This window comes from Salvia hispanica, chromosome 6, assembly GCF_029641045.1.
Source record: "Salvia hispanica isolate PSC_SH4W2 chromosome 6, Shi_PSC_v1, whole genome shotgun sequence".
In the NCBI taxonomy this organism is placed as follows: domain Eukaryota; kingdom Viridiplantae; phylum Streptophyta; class Magnoliopsida; order Lamiales; family Lamiaceae; genus Salvia; species Salvia hispanica.
Window position 1 is genome coordinate 16,158,736 of NC_142697.1, and position 24,978 is coordinate 16,183,713.

A 24,978-nucleotide genomic window follows, 5' to 3' on the forward strand; every position below is an offset into this window, starting at 1 on the left:
ATCTTTTCAAGGCCTTGTTGCATCATACTGTACTGTATCTACAGACTACAGTATTAGTCTGTTTCATTTTTTCATTTTTTTTTATTTCTTATCAATTTTAAAACCATATTTTTATTAGTATAACTGTGGACGGGGTGGATTACTGGAGGAAACAAACTTTTGAATGTTGTAAAATTTTATGTTTATTATCTTGTTTAAAATGTTTTTTGTTAATATCTACTATCATTTCTAAAAATTCTAATAATAGTTTTTCCAACACTGATAGAAACATATGTCTCTACGTGCATGTCTTCCGTACATCCTATATTGAAGTATCCGGATCGGTGTACGTCGCACACCATTGTGTGCAATTTTAATTATATAATTTTTCTTTTCAGTTTGACTAATTTTTTGGTTTATTATTTTTAATTATATTATTGTTAATTATTTGCATAAAATGTAATTAAGATATATATATACTTACACATATAAACTTTGTACAAATAAAATAATATAAAAAGAAATGTTTAATTATAATGCTTAAAGTTGATAAATAATGTAACTGATGTCATTCTTAAAATTAAGGTTTCTAACGATGCTATAATAATGTTATTTTTAGCGGCATATTTGTCGGTTCATACGACCATTCAGTATAATTAATTGTAAAGTTTATTTTAGCGGCAGAGCTGACATGAGCAATATTTTGGTCAGTGAAAAATTATGAGTAACATTGATTAATAGTTAAAAAAAACATTATTTCGTCTGTTGTGGCTTAATTCTAAAATCAAGACTACGAAATTAAAATCTTATGTACTACTTTGCGGTGAGTAAAATTGAAATTGTCATAATAATGGAAAAGCTGAAATATCTAAAAAAATGTAGACTTTTAGCCGTTTAGGCAAAAGGAAGGAATCAACATGACCACACGAGTTTTAACTTTTAACTCTAAGCAAATAACGTGTATATTAAAAGAGAGTGACTTTTTTCATATTAAAAGAAAGTATGATTTGACGATTCTAAATTCTAAATTCTAATATTTACTTTTTTCAAAAGAAAACTAATCGTGCCCTCTTTTATTAGTTAAGATGGCTATGGGTTTGCTATTGAGATTTTAAATTTAATCATAAAATCGTAACCATAACTCTTTTGTTTCTTCTTCAGTTAAATCCTATACACAATTACAGTCGTAGCAGTACTATTTAATTAGACTTTAATTTTTTTATTAAAGTACATATTGTATTTTGGGATGAAATTCTTTTATTACTATTTTTTAACAATAAGAGCATCTCCAATGGTCGGCTAGCGACCGGCTAGCCGATTCGTCGCGCTGGCCGATCGGCTAGCCGAACCATTGGAGTCGGCCAGCGCTAAATCGGCCAAAATATCGGCATCCGCTGGCCGATCGACCGGCGCTAGCCGATGCGCTGGCCGCCATTGTGGCGTGCCGAATGGCCAGCGATCGGCCAGCGCCGATTTTTGTTTTTTGTTTTTTGTTTTTTTTAAAAAACAATATAAACGCGATTTTCGTTTCATTTTCATTTGCACCACTTGTTTTAACGAGTTTTCTCTCTCTCTAACTTTCTGTACAAGAGCATCATCGAACGATGGATCACAACAACGAGTCCAGTCCAGCGACGAGTGGATCTCAGACTCCCACGGTACCTGTGGGATCTGGATGGGGGCAGATGGGCGGGCAGATGGGCCCGGGGTTTAACATCCCTTGGAATCAGATGATGGGGATGATGGCCGGTGCGCCGAGGGAGATGCGGGGGGGGGGGGGGGGGGGGAACAGGGGGGTATGCCGTGGGGGATGCCGGGCGGGGGGAAGGGGAGCGGCGGGCAGTCAGCGCCCGGGTGGGGGGGTATGCCCCAGATGCAGCAGCAGATGATGGGGATGATGTGGCAGGGCGGGATGCAGGGGTCACCGGGAGAGGACACGGTATATCGTCCCTCGCTTGATTTTTTGACGGCTTCGTCTCACACGTCGACCCCAGTGGAGACGCAGTTCACTGGCGATGACCTTCTGTCATTGCATGATATGAGGATCGATCTCGGGGATCCGGATACTCCCGTTCCAGCGAGGCGGGCCGCGCCGAAGAAGAAGACGAGGGGGAAGGCCAAGGCGGTCGGCGAGTCATCGCAACCCGCTGTTGACGACACCCCTGGCCGGAGGAAGTGGACAGAGGATGAGTACGCCGGGGTGGCCAGGGGGTGGTTGGAGGTGTGCGACGATCCGCTGGTTGCGAACAACCAGCGGGTCGTCAACATGTGGGCAAAGATCAGAGCTGCCTATAGGATGCACTGCCCGCACGGGAAGGACTTCAGCGGAGAAGAGGTCCGGAAGGGGTGGGAGCGCATCAGGGCCGCGGTGGGCCGTTTTGCGAATTTGTACGCCAACGCCCTCCGTCAGCTCAGTAGTAGGCAGAATGAGGACGACGCCCGGAGGATAGCCGAGAGTCAGTTCCCCTTGGCGGGGAAGTATAAGGAGTTCACCTTCTGGGAGTGCTTCTTGTTGCTGAAGGACTCCGAGAAGTTCCGGGCGGGGTGCGATACTGGGTGGCCGAAGAAGCAGATGCTGAACTATACCAGCGACTACAGCGGCAGCAACGGCGGATCCCACGACCCCCCCCCCCCCCCCGGATGCTGAGGAGTTTCCATCCCCTCCTTCATTTGCTGGTCGCCCCCGCTCGGTTGGACAGAAGTGGGCGCAACGGGCTGCGAGGGGCGGATCCCCCCTATCGCCCCGCGAGGTCCAGTCCTCCGCCCTCCCACCCGCCCCACTCGAGTACACTCTCCATTCGCGTAACCATATGCGGGATCAGATGTACAAGGTCTTCCAAGATTGGAGGACCGCCACTGACCCCACGGAGAAGATGTTTCTTCACTCGATGCTCGAGAGCATGCGGGTTGATTTGGAAATCGCGAGGGCACGGCTAGCGGGTTCCGACGTGGGCTCAGATACCACGGGTGGCGGCAGCGGCAGCGGCGGCGGCGACGGCGACGGCAATGAGGAGTAGAGAGTGGCGGGGCTCGTGTGTGGAAGCCCTTTTTTTAAAAAAAAAATCATGTAGTTTTTTTTAAAACTTTGTACTTTTTTTAATGGAATGGATTAATTTTCCCGTATATGTCTCGTAAATTTAATTCCGTATTTTAATCGTAATTTTAATTCCGTAAATGTAGTATATTTTGAATTATTTTTATTGCGGCTGGCCTATGGCTAGCCTATGGCTGACCTAAATCTGATGTGGCAGGTAGATTTTTTAGTGTTGCTGACGTGGCAGGGGAGAGAATGGCTAGCCTATGTTGCTGGCCTATTGCTGGCCTATGTACCATTGGAGATGCTCTAATAGTACTTTGCTATAATATACTCCCTTTGTTTCACTTTAAATGAAACATTTCCATAATGGCACGAGATTTTATATAATTATATTTTGTGAAATAAGTGAAGAGAATAAAGCAAAAAGAGAGTAAAAGTAAAGAGAATGATTTTTTCATGCACTTTCAGAAATATGTCATTTAAAATGAAACATTCAAAAAGAAAAATGTCACTTAAAATGAGACGTAAGGAGGAAATTACGAGTAACTTACATAATGAATTGCGTTAATATTACGGTGAGACTCCTCACCTAATCAGGCAATGGTAGGACCCACAGTCGCTTAGAGTTTTCCCCTATTGGCAGCTGACGTGGCGAAGTGATGACTGTGGCACTCTTTTGGTAGGTTGTGCTGGCATAATTGACGCCTAGGATACGATTTTCTATCACTGAAACCAATACTAATAGTAGTACTATCAAACGGAAAATATTAAAATAAATGTTAATAATGTTCTGCCTATTTTAGGAAATTTGAAATATTATAGATTTACTTTCAACATTTGAGCTTCATATATATGACAATAGAATGCAATTCAATTACTCTTCCTCTTCCATCACTCAAGTCGGTGGTTTGAAAATATTATCCCATTACATTTGTTATTATTCCCTATATTACTAGTAGAGTTACGTTATTTTATTATTTGCACTCATTTTAAAAAATTGATAGTATTATAAATAAGTAAAGTGGATAAATAATAAAGTAAGAGAGAGAATGATATAGAGAAATCTCTTATTTATATTATTCTTTTTTTATTTTATTTTTTCTTCACTCTAACTATTTACTCCGTCTAAAAAAAATAGATAAAGTTATAAATGTCACGAGTTTTAATGCATAATTGATAATGTAGGAGAGAAAGGGAAATGTGGTGGTGGAAGTAGTGTTAGTGGATTGTGATCTACATTTAGAATGATGTGTATGGTTAGTATTGGTTCAAAACTTTCCATTTTTAAAATTAGTCTAATTTTAGTTGACGGCCCAAAATGGTAAAAGTTGTCTATTTTTTCTAGACGAAGGGAGTATCATTTTCTTAAAGCGAGTACCGAAAATTAAATAACTCTACAATTATGGAAAAGATTGAGTAATTTTTAAGATTTATTTTAAGTTAATTTTTTTATTTTTCTTAATGAGAACAAATTTAGTTGATATGTGTGTATAGGTTTGTGTTAAAATGACAACACCTCTTAAAGTGACACCGTGTCACCACATATCCAGCTATATTATAAACGCTACACATCAATATTATAAACGCTACACAACAATCTATAGATTGTTGTATAGCGTGTTGAATATTGTTGGCCGAGAAAAAATTGATGTATGCAGTGTTGTATATAGCTGGCCGAGATTTTTACACTTGAGCATTTTTTTATTGCCACATGGCAACTTATCATTCGTCCACGTGTACAAATGATTGGCTAGGAATGGTGGTATGATGTTATTGTAAGAAGTGTTGTCATTTTAACGCAGGGGTGCGTTATATTGCTAACTATTTAAATTGTTAACTCAGCTAACTCATCAATATAGTGTATTAAAAATGTCAACACATACTATCAATATATTATATTGAAGTTCAACAAAATTATGTGTTGACATTTTAATGGCATCGTGTTGACATTTTTAATATACTGCGTTGATGAGTTAGCAAGTTAGCAACTTAAGAAAGTTAGCAATTGATTACACCCTTTGACGCACGTCTGTGTATATCTATTTCATTTTTTGGGACACTTTTGCGTTAAATCAAACCATATTTTAGGGCGTATTTTGTTTGATTAATACTCCATGATATAATGAGATAGTAGTAGTTAATTTGGGATAAGAAATTTGTACTGATGATACAATTAGGTTAAAATAAGATTTTTTAATATATTAATTGGTAAGTCTGATTAAAATTGAATTGAATATTTGAATTGTACATTTTGCCTTCTATGAATTTTTAATTCAATTCAATATTATTTATTTCTAATTAAACTTCTATTTTCACCCATAATGACATAATTTAAAGATAATTAAAAATTAATTAGTAGATTATGGCTTATTAGTGATCAGTGATATAATTTATTACTAATTAAGCTATTTTTTTTTAACTTCTGTGACTATGAACATCGAATAGAAATGTCAAATCTTCCATAATTTCAAATATCTCCACGTATCTCTAAACTTTGATACTCCCTCCGTCCCGCTTTAGTAGTCTCATTGACTTTCTGCACTCTTTTTATAAAAATGATAAAAAATAGTTAAAGATGAGAAATGATATATTAAAAGAGAGAATAATATAGAGAAGAGTCTTATCTACATTATTGTCTTAACTATTTTTTATCATTTTTATAAAAAGAGGACAAAAAAGTCAATAGAACTGCTAAAGCGGGACATAGTGAGTATAATATAATTTTTTGCACAGACTTTTTTGTCCTTTTTGATCAATTTAAATTAAACATAATTAAAAACTAAAACATCATTATCTCTACGAGCTTATTGCAAAATATTTTTAACATCTAGTTAAATTTTCCCGAGGATTAAGAGGATATGTCGGGTGAATCACATTTAACTCCAAAATTATGTGGATAACAACAATTGTGTATCACATGCACTTATATGAACTTTTCATCCCCATAAAAACTAATCCAACTGATCTAATCAAATTATAAATGGAATATAAGAATAAATGAGACACCATTATATTATCTCATTTGACAGTGGCAAATAATAATCACAACCACGGATTTCAACTTTTGGAATCAATTTGGCCACACGTCTGATTATAGCTTCCTGTACTTATTATGATAATCAAATGGAATCAAGAATATATGAAAAGTTATATATCAATCCATATATATAAAATAAATTTGATCAAATTTTAGATGGTTATGATTACTAGAATATCGCATCATCCGTAGAGGTCTCCACGGTTCAAGAACCGCCTGTTACCGGTTCGGAACCAGCGGTTCAGGTTCGGAAAAATTACGAACCTGAATCGGCCCGCCATAGCTTCTGGCGGTTCCGGTTCTTGAACCGGACAGACACGGTTCAACGCACGGTTCAAGACCTGCGGTTTCCAGCCGGTTTCAGGCGGTTCCGGATTGGACCGCCGGTTCACTTTTCAGTTTTTTTTTTCGGGCGGTTTCTGACCGGAAAACCGCCGGCGGTTCCGGCGGTAAACCGCCGGTTTTCTGACCCTACGCCTGCCACTTGAAAAAGCTATCGGAACCGGCAAACCGGCGATTTCGAACCGCTGGTTACGGGTCTTCATTTTTTGAAGACCTGAACCGGCCCGTCGGAACCGCCGAACCTTGTCCCGGTTCCGAACCGTCACCGCGGTTCCAGTTCACGGTTCTGAACCGCCGATAACGGTTCCGGACCTGTTCAGCTGGGGCGGTTCGGTCTGGTGACCTCTAATCATCCGTAGATATAAGAACTTCACAAAAGTTAATAATATCAAAATCGTATTAACTAGTATTAAGATAGCAAAAAGTAATTAAGGTGTGAATAGGTGTAAATACCCATCCATTAAATTACAATAAATTATAATAATACAATTTGATTGTCACAATGTTATTCAATCACAATTTAACATGGTTAATTAGCTATAAATAACATATCGAAGTTTATGTATGCAAATAAACATCATATTATTTCAAGTTTATCATCAAGCTTCATGTTACTCATTACATAATTAAATATGAAGTACGTAGTACTCCCTCCGTCCCAAGGTATTAGACCAACTTTCCTTTTTGGGATGTCCCAACATATTAGACTCGTTTCCTTTTTTAGCAAAAAGCATTTATCTTATTTTATTCTCCACCTACTTTTTTCTCTCTTATCTCTCCTACTTTTTCCCTCTCTCATACTTTACTCTCTCCACTTTAACTATTTAAATATCAATTCCTTAAATCATGTGCCCAAAAGAAGTGAGTCTAATACTCCGGGACGGAGGGAGTATTTTTTTTGTCATGCTATTAGCAAAATCTATTTATGATAAAGTTATCGCATACTCATCACAATATTGCAATATACTAATCAGGATAGTGATAAAATACAACTTATATATTGTACAAACTCAAAATTCATCGACACAACTTCAACACAGTTTTAATACAATTATCAACACATTGTAAAATTTCAAGATTTTAATGTCAACACAATATCAACACAACATCAATCATTGACTATTGTTGAAATTCTGTTGACATTTTCCTGTTGATGCTTTTTGTGATCTGTTGACATTTTTCAATGGTCCAAATCATAGTTTTGAGTTTTTACAATATTTAGAGTTTTCATTTGATCACATCTCATACTTATCATAATATTATAATTATGTCATCATAACTATAAAATCAATTAGTCTAAAGTTACAAACGTACTCATTAGAGTATTAGAGTTTTCTCGTTGCAGATTTATGATGTTATCATTATTGTTGATACAAGTAAATAACAATTGAGAATGAGTTATGGTAATCGCAAAATTAGCAAAATTAAGGTAACTGAGTATGATGGCCAAATTTTAGATTATACCATAACTGTCAATCATGAACGTACTTATTTTTATCTATTAACTTAAAAAATACTACTTATAAGATTTTCATATGTAAAAATGATCCATTAGTTTTAGATTTAATAACTAATTAATTGTTATTTATTCTGTAATAAGATATGCTTTGAATACATCTATAGGTGTCAAACAGAAACATTTTTAAATGAATTCTCTTTTTATTATAGTCTATCTCTAAATTAATGATTTTGTTGTAGGAGTATAATTTACAAAATTAAAAAACGAAATTTACCTGGGTGCGAATTCCAGAGATGGCGAATATTTAACTACTACTACAAAATTTAATAAACTTAAATGGGGAGTACAAAATCCATCAACTTTTAGTACCCCTATTTATCTAATGCCAAGAATAAACAAAAACTTTTTTGTACATTTGTTGCAAGTCATTTTACAGTTTCCTCCGAAAGAAATTTTGGGAAATATTTTGGTGGTAAATCACAACCAACTGTCCCACTCTCCAATCTAGGCTACTTGATTAGATGACATAAATACCCCTGCCCCACACTGTACTCGACATGACACTGAATTAAACGCCGAACTAATCCGACACGTGGCGCCATGGGATTAGCCAAGCTCGGGCGAAATTGTTCGAGCTTTAACGCTGTATGTCCTATAAAAGCCTGAGCTAGCTCCCTCTTCAAACTCGCACCACATTGTTTGAGCATTTGCGTGCCCTTGCATTTCACTTCCCCTCCGTCATCTCTCGCGTGAAGTTTGCTTCCGTACTGGAGCTGTGGACTGTGTTTCTTCTCTCCCTCTCTCTCTCTAGAAACGCATCTTCGACGGCGATAATTTGATCTGCTTTTGGAGGCGGCTTAAAGGAGATTGAAAAGGTAAAATTTGGTGCTTGTTGGAATTGTTTTTTTGCTTTTACTTTATCTCTAGATTTGTTGTTTGGAGTAAGCTTAAAGTAATTATCCTCGAGTTTTTATTAGATTTTCGAATTTATTTTCTTAGACCTGTTTTTTCACGGAATTTTAGCACTAATTCCTTGGAAATGATTTCGTGTCCTATTGTGCTTCACGTTTAAATGGCCGGAAGAATTGAATTTATTTGGAGGTGATTTCACACAGCAACTTACATCCAAGTTTATCTGCATGCTTTTTTAATCTTTTTTTTTTTTTGTAAAGTTAAGAAATACTACTACTATATTCTTGTTTGTACATTCAGAGTATTTTGATGTTAGCTATTGGCCTATTAGCCTGTTCATTGTGTTTCCCTTTAATTTGCTTAGGAACTCCCATCAACAAATATTTTGAATGATTAATACAAAGTGACTACATTTTACTTACTTGCTTGATGTAACCTGATCAGCCACAAGTTTTACTTTCCGCTGCTCAAAGTAATTTTGTTTGTGTTGGTATCTTGGGGGAAAAAAGTAGAGAAAAAGAGGATGGAGAAGGCAAAAGACAATGTTTTGATAAGTCGCCTAAAAGTTGAAAGTTGGATCTAAATAACAGATCTCTGTATCGTATGCTGGTCCAAAGATGCTATTTCTTTTTTGAAATTGAAGTATCATTATTTCAAACTTTTTTCTGTCTTGTTTCAGATAGTAGTACTTATTTTGTTGGTGTTAGTACTACAGAGTCTTGGACATTCTTTTGTGTGATTTGTTTGTTGATGCTGGGGATCAATATCTAAGTTTTGCTTGATCTTTCTTTATGTGCAGTAAACTCTAAAGTACTCCTTAAACTCGCAAAGATGACGGTTACACCCAAGATCTCTGTCAACGACGGGAACCTTGTGGTTCATGGGAAAACCATACTTACTGGGGTTCCTGAAAACATTGTGCTTACCCCAGGATCTGGCATAGGCCTTGTCGCAGGTGCTTTCATTGGTGCCACAGCTTCTCACAGCAAATGTCTCCATGTCTTTCCAGTTGGTGTCTTGGAGTAAGCACTAGGCTCTCTCATATTATAATTTGTTTCTACTAGTGCTTAATCTTTAGGTTTATAACGAAAAGGGACTTATGTTGGGCGAAAGCATGTTTAATCTGTCCAAATTCATTTCAGAAAACATGGTTATTTGAATCTTGTTATAACAATATGGGAATAATAATTTTGATATTGTTAATCTTTACAAGTTTATGTAATGGTAAAAAACAGATCACTTTTACCTTTCACAGTAGTTTACAGAAAACTAACTGAAGATTGAGTTAATTAGAGAAAAAAACACACTAGTTATTGTTGGACTTCATTTAGGAAATTTATGTGCCAATAATTTATTATTAACTCCACTACTGTGATGGTCATTTAATTTTCCCCTGTAACAGGGACGTGCGCTTCATGTGCTTATTTCGTTTCAAGCTCTGGTGGATGACCCAGAGAATGGGGACGTGTGGGAAAGATATTCCACTGGAGACTCAGTTCATGCTCATCGAGAGTAAGGACAGCAGTGAAGGAGAAGATGCCCCGACTATCTACACTGTTCTTCTGCCTATTCTTGAAGGGCCATTCCGAGCAGCACTTCAAGGAAACGACAAGAGCGAGCTGGAGATCTGCCTTGAGAGTGGTGAGTGTTCATGGCACCCAAAAGCAATTGGGTTAAGTATATACATATTGAATCATTGATGGTATTCGTCCTGCCGGCCGCATACATTCTGCTATGCCATTCACTTTAAGCTTATTTACTATTCATCATACATGGAGATATAAGGGTCTGTAGGATGGGCTGAGGTTGTTATCCAAGGCATATACCACCACGTTGGAGAAAAATCAGCTTTTCCTTTCATCAAATGCATATAATAATGGAGTTCACTGGGTTCAAGGGGAATGACCGTGAACAAAAGAGTTCGAGAATAGGAACGACCTTGTTTTTTATGTCGTTGGTTGCAGGAGATGATTCGGTTGAGACAGACCAAGGACTTCACCTTGTTTACATGCATGCTGGGCTCAATCCCTTTGAAGTCATTGATCAGGCTGTCAAGTAAGGCATTGTTTCTTCTTTGCAAACTTCCAGTCTCTTCTATGAAGTTGTATTGGCATGGGCTTTCACTGATATTAAAATTTGTACCTTACCAAACAGAGCTGTTGAGAAACATATGCAAACATTTCATCACCGAGAGAAGAAGAAGGTAGAAAAGTTAATGATTAGTATATGTAATGTTTAATGACTAGTCCAAAGACATAATATCCAAGTTTATGCTAATACTACTTATAAATGCATTTTGGATTCAATGAAGTTGCCTGCTTTCCTGGACTGGTTTGGATGGTGCACATGGGATGCGTTTTACACTGATGTCACTGCTGAGGGTGTTGAAGAAGGGCTCGAGAGGTACAGTTTCTGCATTTCTTGGACCTTAATGATAACAAACAATAAAAAATTGGTTATCTGTGTAAGTTGCTGAAATCGTATTTAATCTTGCAGCTTGTCTAAGGGAGGTACACCACCACGCTTTCTGATCATAGACGATGGTTGGCAGCAGATTGGCAATGAGGCAAAGAATGATGCCAATTGTGTTGTACAAGAAGGAGCTCAGTAAGACAACTGCTAACTCGAATTCTCAGTAGATTTTAACTAATAGTATCAATTACATATCAGATATAGTTTAAGAGACACAATCACATTGCTATTGTCTGCCTGGATCTTATGGCTGTTCTAAATGTGTCACAAATTGATAAAGATTAGTTCGGTATGTCATTGAGCTTGCATTAGAGAAAGTTAATACAGCCGGTGTTTGTCATGGAATTTGGTTGTGTAAGCTGGCTTTAACATACCATGATAGCAATTATCATCACTTTTTACAATAGAACATAGCCTAACCTATATATGTAACTGCTGTATTCTTAGGTTTGCGAACCGGCTAACAGGAATCAAAGAGAATGCAAAGTTCCAAAAGAATGGAAAAACCAAAGAACAGGACTCAGGTCTGAAACATGTTGTGCAAGATGCCAAGGAACAGCACAATGTCAAGTAAGTTCTTGAACTTGGTCTTTCTACTGCAGATATGTAGTTATGTTTCTATGTCGTTATGGGTAATTAAGATTTGCTAGTGGATTAGGAACTCTTAGAATTAACTTATGAGCTGTGGAATAAATGTAAATTTTCTGTTACTTGTACTACAGGTTCGTCTATGTTTGGCATGCTCTTGCGGGTTACTGGGGTGGAGTGCAGCCTGCAGGTCCGGGGCTGGAACACTATGACACTGCTTTGGCATATCCTGTGCAATCTCCCGGTGTGATGGGGAACCAACCAGACATTGTCATGGATAGTCTTGCCGTGCATGGGTTGGGCCTTGTCCCTCCTAAGAAAGTGTTCAATTTCTACAACGAGCTTCACGCCTATTTGGCTTCCTGTGGAGTAGATGGAGTTAAAGTTGATGTGCAGAACATCATTGAGACTCTCGGAGCTGGTCACGGAGGCAGAGTTTCTCTTACTCGTAGCTACCATCAAGCCCTCGAAGCTTCCATTGCTCGCAACTTTGCTGATAATGGATGCATCTCTTGCATGTGCCACAACACTGATGGAATCTACAGCGCCAGACAGACTGCTGTCGTCAGAGCTTCTGACGATTACTACCCTCGTGATCCTGCTTCTCACACCATCCACATTTCTTCAGTAGCTTATAACACCATTTTCTTAGGGGAATTCATGCAGCCTGACTGGGATATGTTTCACGTGAGTATTTCTCTTGCACCTTGTTCACTAACAAATTACATGGAAAAAATACTGACTTTTTCCTGCTATTGCAGAGCCTGCACCCTGCTGCTGACTATCATGCTGCAGCTAGAGCTATAGGAGGATGCTCAATATATGTGAGGTAATCCTGCTATTTCTCCACTCTTAATCTAACTTTGGTTTATACTAGTATTTAGTTTAGTGAAATGTCATCTTGTTCTTCGACACAGTGACAAGCCCGGTAACCACAACTTTGAGCTCTTGAAAAAACTGGTTCTTCCTGACGGATCAGTTCTTCGTGCACAGCTTCCTGGACGCCCCACAGTAGACTGCCTCTTTGTTGATCCAGCAAGAGACGGGACAAGGTTTGTGAGACTTGAGATTTCCATTTTGTACCCCTTTTTTTAAGGGGAAGTGAACTAATGCCTAGCACCATGGCAGCTTGCTCAAAATCTGGAATGCAAACAAGTGTTCTGGAGTAGTTGGCGTCTTCAATTGCCAAGGTGCAGGGTGGTGCAAGATAGAGAAGAAGACGCGCATCCATGATGCCTCCCCTGGCACACTCACTGGCTCCGTTCAAGCTATGGACGTTAATGGCATTGCCCAACTTGCTGGACCAGAATGGAATGGTGATGCCATTGTGTATGCACATAGATCTGGCGAGGTAGTCCGCCTGCCTAAAGGCGCATCCCTCCCAGTCACGCTCAAGGTTCTTGAATACGAGCTTTACCACATATGCCCTCTCAAGGTCAGCTTTTGTCATACAAGAGATCATATATGAATGGATCATTACATAAAACTAACTGTTTTCATCTCAAAAAGCAGAAGATCACATCAGACATTTCCTTGGCGCCAATTGGCTTGCTCGACATGTTCAACAGTGGTGGCGCTGTGGAGCAGTGCGACATCTCTGGTGGCACCGTCACACTCAAAGTCAGGGGATGTGGGCGTTTTGGCTTCTACTCTTCTGAGAGGCCATTGAAGTGCACTGTGGGAGGCAGTGAGACTGGATTCGACTATGAATCCGGCACGGGACTAGTGAGTCTGTCCATCCCAGTGCCAGTGGAGGAAATGTACAGATGGGCTATTGAGATCCAATACTGAGGGTCTACAGAGATAAAGGAGTCGTGTTCCTTGTTTTCTAAGATTGTAACTCTATAGGAATAAGTGCAATGTGTTGTTGTGCCAATTATCTCATAATATATGTATCTTTCCTTGCAATTTCATTCACGCAAATCTACTCTTCTTTCTCCTTTGTTTTTCCGCGCTGCAGCCATTGCCAACAAAATGAAATTGACGATCAACCAGGATCAAACTTTCAAAATGATTAAAATTAGAACTGCAATTCACAGACGCAGACGCTGAAAGTCAAATTTTGAAACAAAAAGAATCATCATAATATAAGAATATTGTAATAGTAATACAATTATGACATAAATTTATTAATGGATATAATGGTCAGATGGAGTTCCATGTTTAAAAATAATAGTCAGATGGAGTTCCATATTTAAAAATAATATTCCCTTCGTTTCCCTCGTAGTTGAGTCATTTTCATTAATAGAATAATTAACATTATTTTCACTCTTACTTTATACTTATTCTACTGTATTCACTTTCCATTTCATTTTATTACCTCTATTTTTTTTTATTTACTTAATACACTAAGGCCCTACTTGGTATAGTGGAATGGAATGAGGGAATGAAATTGCATTCCTATCTCCATTCCATTCCTTTGCTTGGTAAATTTTTTTCTTGGAATGACCATTTCATTTCACATGAGAATAGTCATTCCATCCATTTAGCTAAGAGCATCCACAATAGAACAGACTAGCCGACGGACTAGCACTATGACTAGCCAAAAATACCTCCTGCCACGTCACTAGGACGAGTCACTGCACTGTCACATCACTAGGACATCCCACTGGCACTGCACAATAGTGGACAAGCACTAGGACATCCCAACAAACAAAATAAAAAATTCACAAATACGAGAAAATGCAACCATTTTATATAAATTAAATAAAAACATACATAATTAAAAAAAATTACATAGTTCACGAAAAAAAAACAAAGTGCAACGAGCCACATATATAGAGTTTTGATATAAAAAAAAATCGACAAACCGCTAGCCCGTCCGCTCGTCCGTCGGGAGCCCACAATAGCGGACTAGCGCGTTATCCGACGGACAAGAGGTTGTCCGTCGGGCTTGTCCTCCACCCGCTAGTCCACCACAATGATGGACTATTCCACTGTTGTGGATGCTCTAAAGAATGGCCATTCCATTCCATTTCATTTTCCTTTCTTCTTATTTTAAAATTTTAACAAAGTTATCTAAATATTACTCCCTCCGTCCCAGTTTTAGAGTCACATTTTGCCATAAGAGTCCGTCCCAGTTTTAGAGTCACATTTAGAATTTTCCATATTTGATCATATAATTTTTACCCCATTGTTCATCAAAAGTACATCAAAATGTCATTATCTACATTATTACACACTTCAACCAACTCACTTCATTTATTACACACTCCATCATTTCACTTCATTTATCAAACACTTCATCATCTCACTTCATTTATTACACACTCCACTATCTCACTTCATTTATTACACACTCCACCATCTCACTTCATTAATTACATACTCCACCAATTCCTTAAAACTCGTGTCATAACAAAATGTGACTTCAAATATGGGACGGAGGGAGTATTTTATATTATATTTAAATTTAATATCATCACAATTTTTATAATAGAATTAAAATTTAAATTTTTTTAATAATTGAAAAATCCACACACACACACACACCACCCCCACCACACACACACACACACACACACTTCACACACTACACCCTACACACATTTTACATATTTCACACACTACACACACTACACACACTTCACACATTTCACACACCACACTCACTACACACATTTCACACATTACACGCACTTCACATACTACGCACACTATATACACATTATACACACAAAAGACACACATTGCACACAAAATAAACACACTACATACACTATACACATTGTACACACATTACACACACTTACAAATTTTAAACAAAATACACACACTACACACACTTCACATAAACTAAAATTTCAAATTTAGTTCAGTTTTTCGGTTTGATTGATTTTAAACTTTTGAAAAATTTTAGTTTTTCAATTAGTTCGCTTTGGATAAAAAAAATTCAAAAAATTGAAAAAAAAATTCAAAAATAGGATGCTTGAAATGTGTGAAATGTGTGTAGTGTATGAAAAGTGTGAAATGTGTGTAGTGTGTGAAATATGTGAAGTGTGTATAGTGTTTGAAATGTCTGAACTGTGTGAAATGTGTGTAGTGTGTGAAATGTGTGAACTGTGTGTAGTGTTTGAAATGTGTGAATTGTGTGTAGTGTGTGTAGTGTGAAATGTGTTAAATGTGTATAGTGTTTGAAATGTGTATAGTGTGAGAAGTGTGTGTGAAATGTGTGAACTGTGTGTAGTGTTTTTAATGTGTGTAGAGTGAGAAGTGTGTGAAATGTGTGTAGTGTGTGAAGTTTGTGTTGTGGATATATAGTGAAATTTCATGACTATTTGGATTTTTGGAATTACAATTTTCTATTTTTGATATAGAATTCAAAATGTGGAATTAAAAGATTTGAAATTACAAATCAATTTCAAATCCAAATATTTTTGAGCTACCGAATAGCGAATTTGAAATTGCAATTCAATTCAAATCCAAATATTTTTGTGCTACTAAATAGCGAATTTGGAATTGAAGGCTCCAATTCCAATTTCAGTTGAAGCCAACGGACTTGTGGACCCAATTGTCGGCCGCATTTAAACTCCACATTTCCTTACGCGAATCACGTGCGTCTCACATGGACAAGTTTGGCAGGTTGGCGGAAAGCTGTGAGATGGCCAAATTTAGTGGAGTGGAGAGAGCCATTTTTATTGAATGTTAGGTTTTTAATGTTTTGAGCTCTCAAAAGATTCATGTATGATGTAAAGTATAGTTGGGCTTATTCTGGTCCATCACCACAAAGGCCCATATTAAATTGGTGTCCTAACCCAATCATTATTAATACTCATATTTCTTGTAGGAGTACTTCAATATCAACAAAGAAACTTGACCTTTCACACATAGATTTAATTATAGTTTTAGTTACGATTTTTTAATTTGAATTATTTTATACTAGTTACTAAAACTAGATTGTTCTTTTGTACAATTTTAAAAGTAAATAGCATATTACTTGTCTCTACTTTGTATGAAAATATTGACACATAGTACATGATATATGCATGCTTTAAACATTAATTCCCAAACTCACAGTACACAACAATACATGAATTAATCTCAACTAGAACGACAAGCACAAAAATCATAATCATACAAAAATTTTAATGTGTGAGGAAATCTCTCTCACTCTCTCTGTCACACACACACACTAAAGGGGATCTTCCATGCTCAAAAATGAAATCTTGATGGTGGCTTGTGTCACAGCCCATTATAGAGCTGGTGTTTGCTGGAAATGCCCCAGCAGCTGCTGAAAGTGGCCTCTTTTTGGTGTAATAGTATTGATGCATGTTACATTCACACTCACAAAATTTGCCTAACCAGGCCCCATACACTATTTCACTCATGATTTCTTCAAAATTATTCAAATAACATCTCTAAAATCTGCTGTACGGATACACATGGAATTCAATCAAAATTTCAATTATGCCAACATATTTAATGTTTGATTCACATTTAAATGATGCGCAATTTGTGTAGACAACGTTTGCACCTTCCACTCAATCCAAAACGCACGTGTACATTGTTCCTGCTTTCCTCTTGAAACAGTGACCAAGAACAAAGTATCACATTCCCAATTTTATTACACTGTGTGGAATTAGCTAGCTATATTTGGTCGAAATGTGATGCTAATTTTGTCATCAGATACAGAACTTAGGTAAAGAACCATTGCTCTTCTTTTAATACATGCACCTATATACATACTTTTTTGTATATATTGAATTCAAACGAGAGAGAGGAAGAGAGAGAGAGACTACAACATTGGGATACACAGACAACAAGGACATATGATCTTGTCATATGTCAACAACTGCTGCAACAATATTTGAAACTGATATTGACCTTATTTCTTATCTTCATACTTCTATAATTCCATCTTAGCATTTCTAATCATTCATAGAATTTCTATCCAAATATGGATCTAATTATCTAGATATCCGATTTTGTCGGATAATAACCATCTCCAACGTTTAGTTTAAATTAAAATATACACGAGAATACGTAAGCTAAGGGAATTAAAACCCTAAATTACATTATACACCTAACTATTCTTTATGCAAAGCTTTTCATATTGCTATGTGCACTGCACAGATTTGAGATGTATGTTTTCAACTTTCAAGAACATTGCCTTATTGCATCAGACCATAATCCAAATTCAAACTTCAATAAATGATGAAAAGTGTTTTCGTGGACCAAGTTACTCAAGATATGCACTAGATTAGACAACTATCTAACTGATTTTTGCAGTTTTCGGAAAGTTTGCAACCAAGTGTAAATAAGAATAACTATACATGTACAGAGAATTGTAGATAGTTAATATCTGTGGGTGAGATTGTTTTTTCTTGATAAGCCTAACTAATTAACTAAATTATGGCGTGTGGAACGTTTAAAATTTCTCATTAGGGTTTTGAGTCAAAATTCAATGACGACTGATTGTTTGCTCATAACCCTAATTTTGGATAGGGTTTTTAGGGAGAGGATAAGTGATCAGCCGAAACTGTCGGAATAAATTAATAAATCTGCATAGTATTGGATTTGATTGGGGATTGATGGATCCACGTGCCATATAGTAGTATTAAGGTTCGTAGAATATCTCATCATATATATTACTTAGCAGATTTCTCTAAGCAAACCCTTATTCTTTAGGTACCTATCTATAATATAATGTATCTTAAAAGTTAATCATTCCAAATAATGTACAGTATATTATCTAAATTCACATTTTCAAATTTAGCCCTATTAGTATAGTAGAACTGTAGAAGGTCGATTATAGGGTGAATAGGCAATGATTATTGATTTAAAAAAAATCTTTAATTTGATGATGTCAAATTGCAAAGTCGTGTGAGAAATTACATATTTTGATAAAGTTGTGTAGTTGGGGACGTTTGAGTTCTCTTATCATGAAACGTGCTTTATATAGTCTTAATGAATGGGCAAGAAATCCAAATATATATCTCTATTATCACAATATAGTTTTATTCATAACTACTCCATATTCTATTCAAAACCATCAGATATACACCATTCATATATTGTTAGTTTCGACAGTTACAAAAGGCAACCGTACTACAAAAAAAGGATTTCATCAACACTATACAATAGTGTGCGTATTTACACAAACACACAAATTAAAGCATTTGTGGGCGCACTAGACTTTTGTTAAGATAATGTATTAAATCAAGATTGACGTACGCAATTAATAAGATAAAGTTTGTAAAGAGATAAATTTCAAAAAAGCTGACCTAATAAGTTTCATAACGTTTAGGGTTCGTTAATTTTCAAAGGAAAGAAGCAACGGTCTATGACCTAATTGCGAAGGTAATACATTCATAAATAACTACGTATCATAAATTATAGTAATCAGAATTGTGTACTTTACATTTGTATAATGAATTGAATCTATGGAGCTAATTATCATGTTACTGTTATAAACTTGATATGTTACATACTACTAATTTCATTATTGCCAATTCCTATATACCAATGTCATAAAAAAACTAGTTATAGTTATAACAAGATAAGAACTGCATAAAGGCACAGATACAAAAATTATTGAAAAAGAAAAAAATAGTTTGGCATATATTTATTCAAGTATGGAGCAGAAGTCAGCAACGGCCTTTACATTCCTGTTCCTTGTAAATCTTCACCATGCCATCATTTCCATAACAAATTGAGCCGTGGAGAATGCAAAACCCTACCACCCCCACCCCCACTACCAATCTATATAAATAGACAACAATCTACACATTATTTTATCACAACATCCATACCTCTCTCATAACTGAAAAATCTATCCACAAACCGATATTTGCTCTTCCCAAAAGCTACAAGAAAATGGGAGTTCAAAAGTATATCTTTTCATACTTACTGGTAGCATTTTCTTTGAGCTTGACCTCCACCTCCGGCCTCAGCAATGGCGCCCATTTGCCTAGTAATGCCTACCAGCAAGAATCGGGCTATGATTTGAGCGCCTTTCCTTCGTATGCTGGGCTCCACTCTGAGAACGATTCGTACAAGACTTACATGAAGAGTAGGAGATCACTTTCTGCAGCATCGGTTCAAACAGTAGTTAATGTGCTTGATATTGGGGCTAAAGGTGATGGAGCTACTGATGATACCAAGGTAAATTAAATGTGTGATTTAATTGAATATATACTAGTATATGATAACATGATTGAGATTTATTGATTTACTATTAAAATGAATTCTCAGGCATTTGAGACAGCATGGGCTAAAGCATGTTCATCTTCAGCAGAAGTCAATTTTGTTGTGCCAAAAAACAGAAATTTTCTTGTGAAACAAATTAAGTTTTCAGGGCCTTGCAAATCTGGCATAACAGTGCAGGTAAAAAGGCCATGAATCAATATCAAGTTTGATAAATTTATTATTTATTGGAAAAGAAATTGAAATTAATTACTTGATGTTGTGCAGATTGGTGGAGCTATAATAGCATCCAATGATCGTTCAGACTACAGCAAAGATAGGAGGCATTGGATTGTTTTCCATGGTGTACAAAATCTAGTGGTTTCAGGTGGTGGAGTAGTAAATGGCAATGGCAAAATCTGGTGGCAAAATTCTTGCAAAACAAATAAAGCCAATGTAATTAAACAAAATTAATAGTTGTAATTTGTTTCTTGATTTCTAGCATCACTCACCACTAACAAGATTCTTTGTTTTTTGCAGCCATGCACCGTTGCTCCAACGGTACGTTGATTTCTATAATTTATTTACATGGTATGTATATATAAATGAAATACTAGTTCTTACTTAATTAATTAAATCCATGCATGCAGGCCTTGACCTTCTACCAGTGCACAAATTTGGTAGTGAATAACCTAAACATAGAAAATTCCCAACAAATTCATTTGTCATTTGAGAAGTGTAAAAATGTTCAAGTTTCCAACCTTGTGGTGACGGCTCCTGGAAACAGCCCCAACACCGATGGAATCCACGTCACCGACACCCAAAACATCAAAATCTCTTCCACCACCATCGCCACAGGTTCTAATTAATTAATTTCACCTATCAAATTATGAGTGATTGTGAATTAGTATTAAAGTGTTGCGTGATGAATTAGGTGATGACTGCATCTCGATTGTAAGTGGAGCACAGAAGGTTTTGGCGACCGGTATAACTTGTGGACCTGGCCATGGAATCAGGTTAATCTAATTTACATTTAAGAATATATAATTCTAAATTTGATTAATGTGTTTTGTGTGGAAATTCATTACTCATTTTTGGTTCACTACTCAGTATTGGAAGCTTAGGTGCTGGAAATTCAGAAGCTGACGTATCCGACATTGTGATCAATGGAGCTAAGCTTTCTGGAACAACTAATGGGGTCAGGATCAAGACATGGCAGGTACATATACATACATATATGTGCAACCACTGTCTCTCTCATTAATGCAAATTGTATGTTATAATGTTGATTGAAAAATATGTACAGGGTGGATCTGGTAGAGCAAGCAACATCAAATTTCAGAACATAGAGATGGAAAATGTGGAGAATCCAATAATCATAGACCAACACTATTGTGATCAAGACAAACCTTGTAAAGAAGAGGTGAGTTAATAATTAATACCATAATTCAGAAATTTTAAAAAAAAATCCTCATGCTCATTATCTAATATATGAATCTTATTTCAGAGCTTAGCAGTGCAAGTGGAGAACATTCTATATCAGAACATCAAAGGGACAAGTGCCTCCAAGGTGGCGATCGCTTTCGACTGCAGCAAGAGCCATCCGTGTGAGGGAATTGTTATGCAGAATGTCAAGTTGCAAGGTGAAAGCACCGCGAATTCCAAGGCTGTTTGCAACAATGTCAAGTTCTTGAGTCCACCAACCTTTTCACCCAATTGCGCTAATTAACTCTTCACCTAATTGCTTTATTTTATTACAGTACATTTTATGCATGCTAGCTGTGACTAAATGTGTGTTTTAGTTGGCAAACCTTAATTTTAGTGTTTCATGTACTTTGTATAAAGAATTCATGTACTTGTATAAAGATATATACTTCATCAATAAAGATCGATCGATGTTAAAATCCTTAGTTGCTTTAAATAACATATTTGCACCAGTACTGATGTTTCCAATTAACCTGATCCAAGGTAGCTAGGACAATATATAAGTCTCTATACAGTACTCCCTCCGTCCCAAGATATTAGACCCTTATTTCTTTTTGGGGCGTCCGAACATATTTGAACCATTTCTATTTATGGTAAAAATTGACTTTACTACCAACTCCACTTACACCACTAAACATCTCCTAAATTTCTGTGCCCAAAAGAAAGAGCTCTAATATCTTGGGACGGATGGAGTACTTAATTATACTATTTGCAAGAAAAAATGAATGTACTTGTCCAAGGAACAGGAGTTAATAAAGTGAAGGTGAAATTAGAACACATTCTTCTAAATCGGGCCAAAGCAAAATGGTTACTATTAGTATTACTGCATTAGTAATTGTTAGTTGTTGATGAAAAGACCTATAGGCAAGAAACCCATGAAAAGATTTGAACTTACTCCAGCAAACAGTAAGTTCAAACTTATGTTATACACAAGGATCCATTTCATATAGCCCAAATGGGAATTGGAATTCTGGCCCGTCCCGGCCCAGCCCATATAAAAAATAATAAATCTACCTTCGTCATCACATTTGCTCGAGGCATCTAAATTCGAATATACACTATGTAACTTTGATAGCATCCAAATCATGACATCGTATCACTCGTAGTGCTCCAATAAATTCAATTAGTATAAGTTGCTTCCTTTTTATTTGAATTCCAAAATAAGCTTTGCCGAATAATATAAGGTTTAATGTGTCACACAATCTGCTCCAGACCAATATACAGTGGCCTGTAAACATACGTGAATATACACAAATTATTCTGTATTATACATTTAAGAGATGCGTCTGTTATTTTTCTTAATAGACAATAGTGGGTAGGAATTATTGAATTGAAGTTCATAATTTGGCATATTTTTTGAGACCATCAGCAGCATCCTTTGCTGCTTCTGGGACAGGCATGTTACACAGAAGAGTAACTCTTGAAGATGAAATCAATGTCTTCATCTCTGCGTTTGAAGCATCGCGTTTCCAAAGACGCACCTCCCACACCTATCAGAGAATCACTACACCATCATTCAACTTCTACAGATAGTAGTTTGAGAATTGAGATTTGTCATAACAAATACTCCTAAAATTGTTCACAATTATGTCAAAAAGGTGATATTTACATTACACTTAAACACAAGGAGCTCAGTTATTGCTATCACCTTAAGACATACTTAATAGCTCAGTTTGTAATTTATCAAACGCTGCAACATCACTATAGAAAAACGACCAAAGATCGAGATAGGAACTGATATTTTCCATCGTGTAGCATAATGTGTTCACCTATAACTTGACCAGTTCTGTTTCACAAGGTGAAGAGTGGGTTATTTTGTTCAACATTTGCTCATATTACATATTCACCATCATTAAACACAAGTTTCTCAGCTAAGACATGCGCATTCTCCAACAGTTTATTTGCCGAAAAATGGTGCTACAGAACGCACCTGAATAGTTCTTCCAACACTGAATGGCGTAGCTTCAGCAACTACAAAGTCGCCCAATTTAGCACTCTTGAGGTGATTGATGCTCAGGTGTATCCCAGCCACCCTCTGCAGTCCCGATGCCAGATGAGCGCCCATGCTTGCTAACGACTCTGCAATCAGCGCTGAAACTCCTCCATGTAGCACTTTGAAGGGCTGTCATTCCATGCTCAATCAAACCTCTCAAATTCCCAATAAATGACAAACAGAGATGGGAGAAGGAATGTTACCTGGCAGCATTTTGTCGTAACAAGAATGTGGCCAGAAATTTTGGTAGGCGAGAGATCATCAATCTCAAATCCAAGAGCGTGGAGTGGAAAATCCAACTCCTTCGTCTTTGATGGTGCTGTCGAGGGAGACGGCCCTTTGGCAGACGGTGGTTGGTTCATTATCCCAGCCCTCTAGACCGATCCAATGATATCTTATAAGGGATATATCGTTTAGTGACCAATCTACCTAAACAATTGAACCACAAAGCAGATAACCTAACACCTACTGCAATCAAGAAAAGAAAAAGGACATTGATTAGAAGATAATTTTGTGTATTAAGTAAAAACTAAGAAAATTCAGAAACAAATTGCTAGTGAAGGAGAAGGGCAAGTAGCCATAGCACATCTATCATACTAACTACTAGCACGTGCACGCACACAGCAAAGGAGACTTGTATGGTTTCTTATGATCAAGATAGACTCTCAAAACCACATATGAATTCTAACAACAACTCTCCACATATGAGATGCTGATGCAAAGATGTTGAACTATCAAAAGCATCCTATTTTCCCCCTGCAGACAAGATCTTGCAAGCATTGTTTAAGGTTGCTTTTTGTTAGACATACGAAAATGCCCTCATAATGAAAATCCTCCAATCTGCTTCCTACCAAACTTATCTTGACTTTAGGTAACAATATTCTATCAAATATAAAGCTGAATTAAGGTAACGGGGACCCTCTTTAGTCTTGATTATAAAGCAAACAGTGCCAATGGGAAAGAAGATAAATTAGGAACATAAAATCTTGAAATCAAAGCAGCAGAAAACAAAAATATACCGGAATTTCAAAAGGCGTATTGGGATGTTGAAAATTACAGTATATGCAAAAAGAAAAGAGGCCTAAAAAGCAAAAGGAAGGCAAAGATTCCGCCTTTTGTATTTCCCAGAAGTGGATGATGAATTTCAACAAACAGAAACAGCTGAATTTTCAACTATCTCTAACAAAATCATGGCATGAAATTGATCGAACACATAGAGAGCAAAAGGTTTTGAGGCCAAAATCATAAAGACAGAGTATCAATTTTGACATGGTAGAGAGAGAGAGACCAGCTATCTAGGTGTAAAGTGTGGAGAGCATCATGGGGAGAGAAGTCGCCATGGCATGGTAGATAAGATATATAGAGAACAAAAGAGGGCCATATACAGTAATTGGAAGAGAACAAAGGGAATTGTGTGTGTGTATAGAAAGAAAACAAGAAATGGACAGGTGCCAGCCAATTTTTTATTTTTTTTTGTTTTGTAGCAGCGGTCATTGTCAACTTCACCGGAAAGGCAAGTCTTGCACTGCGCACTACCGTTTTATAACGCA

The 24,978-nt window shown here is 36.8% G+C and overlaps 3 protein-coding genes across 8 annotated transcripts; 2 read left to right on the forward strand and 1 right to left on the reverse strand.

Annotated features, from left to right (window-relative positions):
- The first annotated feature begins 8,537 nt into the window (after window positions 1–8,537).
- Window positions 8,538–13,739, forward strand: SIP2 (seed imbibition 2). The gene is made up of 13 exons (XM_048103774.2): window positions 8,538–8,729; window positions 9,566–9,788; window positions 10,169–10,407; window positions 10,731–10,821; window positions 10,921–10,969; window positions 11,078–11,169; window positions 11,263–11,373; window positions 11,686–11,808; window positions 11,961–12,513; window positions 12,588–12,655; window positions 12,744–12,878; window positions 12,955–13,261; window positions 13,339–13,739. Exons 2-13 carry the CDS (start codon window positions 9,598–9,600, stop codon window positions 13,615–13,617), a joined length of 2,238 nt encoding a protein of 745 aa, XP_047959731.1. The 5' UTR covers window positions 8,538–8,729; window positions 9,566–9,597; the 3' UTR covers window positions 13,618–13,739.
- A 5,844-nt stretch (window positions 13,740–19,583) lies between these two features.
- Window positions 19,584–21,855, forward strand: LOC125208636 (polygalacturonase-like). Its single transcript, XM_048108287.2, has 9 exons — window positions 19,584–19,929; window positions 20,020–20,151; window positions 20,239–20,406; window positions 20,491–20,511; window positions 20,601–20,808; window positions 20,885–20,966; window positions 21,061–21,169; window positions 21,257–21,373; window positions 21,458–21,855. Exons 1-9 carry the CDS (start codon window positions 19,642–19,644, stop codon window positions 21,677–21,679), a joined length of 1,347 nt encoding a protein of 448 aa, XP_047964244.2. The 5' UTR covers window positions 19,584–19,641; the 3' UTR covers window positions 21,680–21,855.
- Window positions 21,856–22,558: 703 nt separating this feature from the next.
- DHNAT1 (Thioesterase superfamily protein) lies at window positions 22,559–24,871 on the reverse strand. 6 transcript variants are annotated; one of them, XM_048107640.2, is made up of 4 exons: window positions 24,717–24,871; window positions 23,632–23,896; window positions 23,366–23,557; window positions 22,559–22,925 (listed from the first exon to the last, which is right to left on the reverse strand). In XM_048107640.2, exons 2-4 carry the CDS (start codon window positions 23,788–23,790, stop codon window positions 22,773–22,775), a joined length of 504 nt encoding a protein of 167 aa, XP_047963597.1. In that variant the 5' UTR covers window positions 23,791–23,896; window positions 24,717–24,871; the 3' UTR covers window positions 22,559–22,772. The 6 variants fall into 6 exon arrangements, with proteins under 6 accessions (XP_047963597.1, XP_047963600.1, XP_088918119.1 ...); XM_048107643.2 differs by having other exon boundaries at window positions 23,632–23,893; window positions 24,717–24,837; XM_089061993.1 differs by having other exon boundaries at window positions 23,632–23,893; window positions 24,448–24,763.
- Between the last annotated feature and the right edge of the window lie 107 nt (window positions 24,872–24,978).